This window comes from Eschscholzia californica, unplaced genomic scaffold, assembly GCF_041429995.1.
Source record: "Eschscholzia californica isolate CP2 unplaced genomic scaffold, dmEscCali1.0.p SCAF_5, whole genome shotgun sequence".
NCBI lineage: Eukaryota > Viridiplantae > Streptophyta > Magnoliopsida > Ranunculales > Papaveraceae > Eschscholzia > Eschscholzia californica.
Window position 1 is genome coordinate 53,977,777 of NW_028238472.1, and position 9,974 is coordinate 53,987,750.

The 9,974-nt window shown below is 36.8% G+C and overlaps 2 protein-coding genes across 2 annotated transcripts; both read right to left on the reverse strand.

The window, feature by feature from the left end:
* Window positions 1-2,954: 2,954 nt before the first annotated feature.
* On the reverse strand, window positions 2,955-4,338 carry LOC147540723 (protein BIG GRAIN 1-like B). The gene has a single exon (XM_086640906.1). It carries the CDS (start codon window positions 4,194-4,196, stop codon window positions 3,126-3,128), a length of 1,071 nt encoding a protein of 356 aa, XP_086497032.1. The 5' UTR covers window positions 4,197-4,338; the 3' UTR covers window positions 2,955-3,125.
* A 768-nt stretch (window positions 4,339-5,106) lies between these two features.
* On the reverse strand, window positions 5,107-9,705 carry LOC147540724 (Nitrilase/cyanide hydratase and apolipoprotein N-acyltransferase family protein). The gene is made up of 10 exons (XM_086640905.1): window positions 9,380-9,705; window positions 8,950-9,066; window positions 8,146-8,370; window positions 7,863-7,956; window positions 7,397-7,471; window positions 7,076-7,154; window positions 6,505-6,520; window positions 6,134-6,214; window positions 5,880-5,962; window positions 5,107-5,391 (listed from the first exon to the last, which is right to left on the reverse strand). The coding sequence occupies exons 1-10, from the start codon at window positions 9,629-9,631 to the stop codon at window positions 5,307-5,309; spliced, it is 1,107 nt and encodes a 368-aa protein (XP_086497031.1). The 5' UTR covers window positions 9,632-9,705; the 3' UTR covers window positions 5,107-5,306.
* Between the last annotated feature and the right edge of the window lie 269 nt (window positions 9,706-9,974).

The window sequence follows — 9,974 nt, forward strand, 5'->3', positions numbered from 1 at the left end:
AGAGTTCGTAATGAAGTTGATTGATTCCAAGTAAATTTTGAGTCTTTATAACCCAATGGGTTAATTATATAGACTATTCTTCTTGTTTCAAAACCCAGAATGAGTTAGGAGTTGATTTCACAGTTTGACTCAATAAACACTTGATTATTTGTATGTACCCTCCTAGCTAATTCAATCAAATTTTAGAGAGAAAGAGAGAGAGAGTTTTTTTTTTGTTTTTCCAACCGTGAAGTATGAATCAAACTTCCTTCAATAATAAGAGAGAAGGAAGCGATTTAATAGTTAAAACCCATTTTTATGTGATTATTTCAAATACTAAGGTGCTGTTTGTTTTTTTTTGTATGTCTGAATCTGAAACGGCTGAATCTGAATTTACTGAAATGAATTAGCTCAATCTGAAATAGCTGAATCATTTTGCAAGTCAGATGTTTGTTTTTTGAGTCTGAATTACTAGGTCTGAATTAAAGTTTGGACATTTATACCCCAATGACATATTTAAGGCAAAAAGACCTATTTCCAAAAAAAAAAACCTAAATCTTTTGCAGCAATATAAAAATCCTAAAATTCTCTTCTTAATAAAATGAGAAACCCTAATCTTCTCTCTCTTCCTCCATTTCTCTGCAACCGTTCTCTCTCCTAGTCCCTCTCTATCTACAAGTCTCTCCGACGAGGAAGTAACAGAAGATCCGGCGAGTTATTTCTTTCTCCCTCTCTCTCTCTAACAGTAAACAAAGATCTGGTTGGATCTCTATTTCAGCCTCTCTCTTTCTCTCTAATCGAATAGTTGGTGGTTTTCTTGTCTGGTGGTGGTGTTTGGTGGTTTTCTTGTCTGGTGGTGGTTTTGTGGTGGTGGTGGTATTGTTGAGTGGTGGTTTCGTGGTGGTGGTGTTGTTGTTTTGTGACGGTTTCGTGGTGGTGGTGTTGTTGTTTTGTGACGGTTTCGTGGTGGTGGTGTTGTTGTTTTCTGGTGGTTTCGTGGTGGTGGTGTTGTTGTTTTCTGGTGGTTTCGTGATGGTGGTTTCGTGATGGTGGTCTCGTCTGGCGGTGGTTTCGTGGTGGTGTTGTTTGACGGTGGTGTTGTTTGGCAGTGGCGGCCTAGTGTTGGTGCTCTGCTACGGTGGTGGTGGTGAAAGAGTTGAACCAGAGAACATTTTTAAATGACGAGGGTATAAACGACATTGCACATATTTCAGATATTGGGCTCTTGTTTCAGACTTCTTCTGAAGTCTGAAAAATATGGACTAGTTTTCAGTACATTCAGACATGAACTTAAATCAGCTAACATTTCAGATTTTCTTAAATACTAAAAACAAACATCTGAAATCTGAAATTGAGTTCAATTCAGATTTCAGATCTGAAAATTAGAAAAAACAAACAGCACCTAAAAGTTTCCCTATGTTATACTACTAGACTAGGGGGGTTAGGAAGAAAAGTAGGAAGGATACCTGCGGGTGTCTTTCTCTTTCCGAAAAGGAAACTCATTTTTCTCTTTTAAGGAAGATTCTTTCTCTCGAAACAAAACAAAACCAAACCAAACCAAACCAAGATCCTCTCTTCTTCTCTCTCTTTCTCTCTCTAAGGAAGGTTGGTTCGTCTGGTCTGGAGTAGGGGTGGGAATCGGGCGGGTATGGGCACCCGCGGGTAATTCTAAGTCGGGCTCGGGCGGGTCGGGTAAGTTTCTCCTCTGCCCACTCGGGTTCTCGGGCGGATTCGGGCGGGCTTTTCTGAAATCTCCTATGATCAAAGCCCGCCCAAGCCCACTAAAGCATCGGGCAAGTCGGGCTTCGGGCAAATCGGGCATCGGGTTTCTTTATCTGATATTTTTCTACCAGATCAGGAAACTTTAGAAATTTGATATTGTTCAAATAAGCTTCTTTAAACAAATTGATACCAAATCTTTACAAAACTTATAAATCAAGAATGAAAGAAATACTCAGATTCCGTAACATAAGAAATCAACAACTGATATAGATCTATATATGCAAACATGAGACTTGGTTGTCTTCCACTTTTTTTTCTTGTCTTTGTATGTTTCATTAGTTCTTCTTTGTTCTTCCTTCACATCAAAACAATCTTAAAATTTGACCACTACATAGAGATGGAAGATGATCCCAATAACTTATTTAATAGAGAAGAAGGTTGGCACAAGAAGGTCTAGTAAATAAGAGAGAAACGGCTAGAGAGACAACGTAGATTCTTTTTCTCTCTCTATGCTACCGAATTTTTCAGATTCAATGTGGTAAGCTATTAGGGTTGCTTCAATGTGTAGTTTATATATCTTGGGAGAAATAAATCTACCTTGGGCTTTATAGTGAAGTATAATCGACACTCAAAGTGATTGGCATCTATAGGCACTCGTCGGGTGAGCATATCGGGCTCGGGTATGGGCGGGGTGGCGGGCAGAGCTTTTCACCCGAGCCCGCCCACGAAAAATCATCGGGCTGGGCGGGTAGTACCCATCTTCGGGCGCGGGCGTCCATGGACATTGTCGGGCGCGGGTAAACGTGACGGGTATCGGGCTTTCGGGTAGAATTCCCACCCCTAGTCTGGAGGGAAGATTTGGGTGGGATACAAGAAACTGATGAGTGTGATGGTAAGTGTCCCAATTCTTGTTTAGCCCCTCAAATGTGAACTTCTCTGGCAGTTGGCCCTCTAAATAACAAATATTACCACTACGTATGTTTTTAATTTCCTGAATTACCCTGTTCATCTTTTTATAACTTGATATGTTAGAGTGCAGAGAGCTTGTACAAATAATAATCTCATAGTATAAAAAAACATCTTGTCGTTATGTTTTTCACTATAATACAGACCAGAAAACAAATAATAATCTCATGTTAAGTTTGTGGTCATCCAACTCCAAACCAATTGGCAATGAGTGGAGAGGACCTATACTTTATATTCTTGGTTGCTAGTTACCCATTCTCTAATGTGGGACTATTCTCACACTAACGAATTTAAATTATAATCAAAATTAGTAACTACATCAAATAACATTTTTGAAACAAAACAAAAAAACCAAAGATTTCTTCTTTCGGCTTTGTTTGTTTGAGATTGGTAAATTACATAATGTAGCCATTGGTAATGGCACAATTAATCGTTTTTCATAAACTGGAAGCTCTTCACTACCTATCTAACCCAATTACTCCAAGATCATCAATCTCAAATAAATCAGAACTTGTACAACTAGCTCTATCTTCTTTGTCTTCACCATCTTCATCTTGATCAACACAAACATCTGTAACAACTTCTTCTTCAACAACAACAATTCCATTTTTGTTATCATTCAGACCAAATTCAAGATCGAAATCAAGAGATTTATGACCAAAAGATTGAAAATCTCCATCCGGTACCACATTAACTGGATAAAATTTAATAGATCTTCTAATTCGACTAATCTGTTTCTTATTCGAACAAGGCTCTTTATTTGAACGAGGTGTTGTTTGCTCTGATTTTTCTTTCGATATTGTTCCTAATTCTGACCTAATTGAATCATCTTGATGACCTCCTCCTCCAACTGAAACATAGATCTTCGTTTTCTTCGGAGTAAAAATTGAATTAATGAAACTAGCTAGCTTTCCTCCTGGTGAAATGGGTTGCGTTAAATCACTATAAATTTTCAAAGCTCTGGTTTTTGTCTTCATGAAATTCTTCGCTTTCGTTTTCGACTGATTTCTCTGCTCATTTTGATGAATTTCATAACTCAAATTGCCACTATCTCCACTTATTTTAAGAGGTTTAGGCCTTTGGGTAGGAACAGAGGAAGATCGTTTTGACTTAAATTTATAAACAGTTGATGGTTCAACATCAGATGAAGAAAACCCAGAGCTAGAATCAGCAGATGAACTTGAAGAGAAGTCAAGGAAAACAGAGGAAGGTGAAGAACGATCGTTAGTTAGTAATTTCCGATGATCGAAATCAATAATCGAAGAATTTCTCCTAATATTTACAAATCTCTCTGTTTGTACTTCCTTTTCGATCCATTTGCCACTGTTATTAACTCCTCTGAAATTGTTTTGGTTATTCTTGTTCATGATTTCTGATTCAAATCCTTCTTGTATAGGTTTAGGTTTTGGTTTTAGTTCACAATATTTTGGTTCACTATCGAAGGAACGATAAATGGAGTCGAGAAGAGTGGAGGAGAAAGAAGAAGTTTTACATTTAGTTCTAGTTCTAGTTCTAGGTTTCTCTTCCATTAATGATTGATTTTTATATGAAAGTGAATAGAGATGTGAAGAAGTAGAAGAAAGAAAACAAAGAGTTAGAGAAGAAAGAAAACAGAGCAATTGATGGGTGATTGAGGAGATAGATGACTACTCTGTATTTGAAAGCAAGAGAAAATTGGTTTAGAGAAAGAGTGAGAGAGAGAATTTTGTGGGTTGTTTTGCCTTGTATGGTTGTGGTCATTTTAGTGACAACTCACAGATAAAAATAAATATTCTTAAATCTATATCGAGTCAATTCAAACATCATCGAGTCTTATTTCAATCTAATTTAGAAAAGAAAAACAAATACCTTCTAAAATTACAATTCATACAGCATTATGGGAGTTAGGAGTGTTCATACAAGGGGGAACTCGAACAGGAAAGTTTGACCAAAAAACTTCTAATTTGGGTCGTTAAACTAACACGACAAACAAATAAATAAAACAACACCTTAGGAAGGCTCCGACTCCCTGAAATTCAAATGTTATGTGTCATGAAACTCAAAGACAGGGTCATTAACTCAAGCTTAGGTCAAACTTATTGTCCAACAAAATATTAATGTTTGTGTATTATTGTCATAAAGAAAGATTTATTTATACTAATATCTTGAAAGTTGTACATGGTTCAATTCAATAAAAAAATTGGAACCGTTGTGGGAGTTGTTCGACATGGCTTACGAAGACCTTATACAAGGTAGATTCTCTAATTGTTTGATTCGATGCTGTACCCTGATTAGTCAAAGAAGCATACATATGTAGAAGGGAAAAAACCTATATCATGTGAATCGTCTGGGGAGAGGGAGGGGGTAAATAAATTAGAGCAAGTCAGAGACAATATGACTGGTATCGAGATGAGTGTTAAATCAGATGGATGGTGAAACTTCTATGAACATTTGATGAGATAATAATCACGAAATGTACCAAACTTTTATTATCAAAAGGAAAATATTTCAAAACCCATCTTAAGCGAATACATAGATTCATCTCTACCTACCAAACATTGGTGTGTTCTTGAAAAATGGTTTTCGAACATGATTTGTCTTCATAAACATTAAAATCCATCGAACTTTTCATTAGTTTCTCACTTTCAGCAACTAGGTCACTAGGTAGTTGGTGAATTCAGCCTCTGAACATCTACCAATTGGTATAGATCCCCACGTCTTTGCTTCTCTAGTGGAAGGTTTGTTCTACAGTTTAAAAAACAAAAACAAATTTTTGTATGTCAATATTAGAAACTTAACCAGCTAAACAATTGAGGTGGGTTAATTCACTAGAGTAATTCGGGAATCGGGACAGCCGGGCAGGCTTGTGTATAGCCAAACAAGCCGAACCTTGGATTAGTTGGCAAACTCTTGGTGTCTTTCAGATTCTTGGAGACTTGAGGCAGAATTAGGAGTGTTTGTTTTTAGCAGACCCGGTCTAAATGGCTGGTTTGGGTTGATTTTGTATCCATTTGAGTTGGTTGAATCAAATTTAAACGAGTCAGATTCAGACAATGAGAAGCAGAAATAACCACCCGTGTATATTTACGAGGTGGTAAAAACTCTGGCCGAGTCACTCCACACGGACCAGTGGGGATGAGGCCTGACCCCAAGATGATCCCTACCCCAAATTCAAGTAAGAGTAGTAGACCCATTATCAACATTGAATCAGCTTTAGTGGTTTAGGTTTTTACCTTCTCAGCTCCAACTGTGAATAATCGATCTCGGATATAATTATGGCCTCGTCATGCTCAGTAGTTGCAAGTACTTCTCCGAACTGCCAAATTCATTTTGTTCAAAATTTTGTCAATAGTTGAGCAATAGTCAACGAATTTTCAAAACTACTGAGGCTATCATTAACTTTCAAAATTGACAAAGTTGCTAGTAGAATCCCCTACACAAGTGATCGTGAGATATTAGAGTACAAAGAGTTGTGCTTTTCACTTACAGGTCCAACAAGGGTAGAATGGCCCCAAGCAGTATAACCAGCGCCAGAATCTCGAGCAGGTGAACATGTCGCTACATATAACTATCATTCCAAAATAGGAACCAAGAATTTGGAGTTAATATAGGAATTTATTTATCGAGAACCCTAGAAATATTGACACTTAAAATAACAGTGTACAATATTCATTTTCAGAAGAAATTGTCAGTTCTCACAGAAACGGAACAATGCATTTTTCAGCGAAAAGGTGGTTTATGTTTGTAAATAAGAGAGGGAATTCGGAAAGAATGGATACTTAGAAAGCTGGCAAGTTACACGTTTACAACTTATTCCCAAGTACAGATGGAAGAAATAAAAAGAAGCTCATCAAATACCTGATTATCGGCAGCCCTGGTAAACAAAAACACGGAAAACAATCAGCATATAGGAAACGAAGTTGCTGAAGCAAAATGGTTCGATATAATATCGACGTAATAAATAGATCAAGGAGAAATTCAATAACAAAAAGGCGGTCTTAGTTACACCTAGAAGTATTTATGTCAGACGAATAACCATAGCAAGTGAAGTAGTTTTAGCTAGTGTTGCTAGAAAACTACTTACAAGCAGTACGGATAAACTACAACCTTCGAAGTGAATCCAAAAAGCATCCAAGCTAAGATTACCCGAAAAAAAAATATTAAGAGATCAATGCTTCAGAAGTATGTCATGCGTCTTGAATTCAGAGAAACATCAAATGGTATGAAGGTGGTTAACTTCTTGTACTTTTCTTTGTTTGATTCATAAGGTGGTTCCGTAACTTCTGTTATTTTTGAGTTAAACTTCGAAGCGCTAATTGGGCAAAAGGAAGTCCAATTTCGAGAGAAAACTAGCACAATGATACGAAATTACGAATATGGAATTAGACAGACCCCATTGGAAAGAACAAGAACAAAGATATATCATTACCTTGCACGCTGCAATAATTCCCAATGTAATGGACCCGTAGTCATATTGAATGCCCCTGGATAGCACAGAAGGTGAGCACCTGTTGTCCACAAAACATACCCCTAATGAGAGACAACTCAAGTCAATACAGTTTTGATCCATATATAACCCCTATAGATTGCCATTCGATGGAATAAACACAAGCATGTCAAGAAAGGAAAAATACGAGAACAACATTTTTCAGTTGAAGCTCGAATAGCCAATTTCCCTGCCAAAAGCCCAGAAACAGAAACAAAGCTAATAATACTTGTCATAAATAAGAAATACATAGAAGAACCAAACCTCTTGCTGCATAAATAGTAGCTAGCTCCTGGAAACGAATGTCATAACAAATACCAATACCAATTCGACCAACATCTGCACAAATAACTTGATGATCAGTTTCTTATGCATGGTATACGTGGATTTGATGAGATTAATATTTCAGTTGAGTTGCAACTTTAGGAGTTACCAAGTTTCTAAAAGAAGACAACAAGAAGGGAAATAAAATTTCACTTGCTAAATGTTTCATTTTATGTTAATATGATTCTCATTCTGCAGGGTGAAGAAGAAACAAAACTTAGTAGCCTATTGAGTTGGAAAAATAGCACCAAATAATTATTTTAACTGTACATGCAATTAGAATTATAGAACTAGAGTTGTGGTTAGACTGATATCCATGTACACGAAATAATGTGATTAACTTAGGAAGCGTAGGCATGCGGGCAAGGACCACACCAGGAAAATATATTATGATGAGCTATCAAACCTGTATCTACAACAGTAGGATTCTCCCCAGCGGTGAGAGTCTTTGATTCCTTGAAGGTGATTTTCCCAGGAATGTCAATGTCGAAAAGATGTATCTGCAATCACACACAGATGTTTCCTTTAGACAATGTCACAGAAAGAATCTGGGAAATAAAAGAGTTCTCTTGTAGCTAATACATGTCCTTAACTGCTTCTCAGTTGCAGCATACGACCATAAAGAATGAATCGAGGACTAGCCTACAATATGAGAACATTGTGAAGAATGCAAATGCATAAACGCATACCTTTCTGTGTTTGGCCTTCAATTTCCCATCTTTCCCAAAGACACAACATGTATTGTACAACTTATCACCAGAGCGCTCCGGTATAGAGCCACCAACTATAGTAATTTGGAGACTACAAGCAGCTTCAGACAGCATAGCAGTTGATGGAGATGCATCTCCACCAGCATCGATATCCTCGGCATAAACTGGAAAGCTATCATTTGAATATGGACTATTCCATATTTCCTAAGATGAAAGGCAGACAAAACATAAGAAGATGTCTTTATATTTTGTATCAAAGAAAAAGCAAAATCGGTATATTTACCGCTAGTTCCACTTTCTTATTTTGTGTTTCTTGTCGTGAGATATTTATTATTTGAAGTTGTTTTCTTATCTAAAAAAAAGTTAGTAAGGTGCATGGGTATTGTTAAACAATAGTATAGGCCATCATAACCACCATGTGGCTTTGTGATATAACCTATACCCGTCGATTATTTCAGCTTGTTCTACTTAATAGTATACTCTGATGATTCTATGTTTTTATCACTAGTCCTGTGATATGTTAGAAGCTCCCTAGACTAATTTTTCTATTGTCAAAAATGATCCAACAACTCTTTCTAGGGTTCAACTCCTAAGTTTGCGTGAGTAAGATTTCGCACATAGGTTTACACTTGATTCCCACGGGTTTGCCCACTGTCGCCCAAGCCTAAAAAGTATTAGCATGTCTTTAACCAAGACCAACAGAAAAATTACATTATCGTCAGTAATTTCTTATATCCAAATCAATCAAGAAAAATATGAGAGTCATGGTTTTGATTAGCTTACAGGCAAGAGAACAAGGGCGGCACCCTTTTCTGCAGCCTCTTGAATGGCTTTACGAGCATGAACAATGTTTCTCTCCTTGTCAGCAGTTACAGACAATTGGCAAAGTGCAATCTTGAACTGAAAAAATAAAAGGAAGAACTTTTAGATGTTACTATAGGTTCAAAAGAAAAAAAAAAAACTCAAATTTATGACCTCAAGCTCAATTTAAAACCACTTGGGAACTTTAAAAATTAAAACTTTGAGAGACAATTCAAACAATACCATGATTTCATCATCAATAAACTTAACTGTAAACAAGCTCAAATTTAAAACCCAACAAAGAAATCAAGTTATGAAACAATCAATCGGAATATCACATGAAAAACTGAATCCGGAATTACAAATTCAACACCAAATCAAATATAGAGAGAGAGAGAGAGAGATATCTTGCCTTGGTGATAGGGGGTAAGGGAGAAGGAAGGGCGGGAGGAACCCTAGCTTGTTGAGGGTTAAAAGGAGAAGAAGCCATGGCAGATACGGTGCGGATCGAGTTTTTAGTAGAAGAGAGTTTGAAATAAGTGGGTTGATATTTAGAGAGAGAAAGTTGTTTGGGGAAGAAGAGAGATTGTTGTTTAGGTACAGATGAGAATGAGAGATAAGAAGAAGAAGAAGAAGAAGAGAGAATTTTCAGTCCACTTTTCATTTTTCTGATATCATCTGCTTCGGTTTAGATGTGATGTGGGTCCCTTCCCCCTCCTTGTAACACAGAAAGCAAATGAGTGAAGCATTAATTCCTTCTTATAAAGGTGTTTGGGGCCTGTTATTCCTTAAGGTCTTATTACTAGATCTTCAAAGTCCGGATCTTCAAAGATCTCAGAAATTTTTATTAAAACTCTCAAAAATCTCTGTTATTAGTCCTATTTGTTAGAGTTTCCATTGAGATTCACACTCTCTGAGTTGCGAAAATAGAAATCATCGGTTCTTATATGTCTCCAATGGAAAACTGTGATTTATTCTTTTACTTATGTGGCATTGTTATTTTTGTA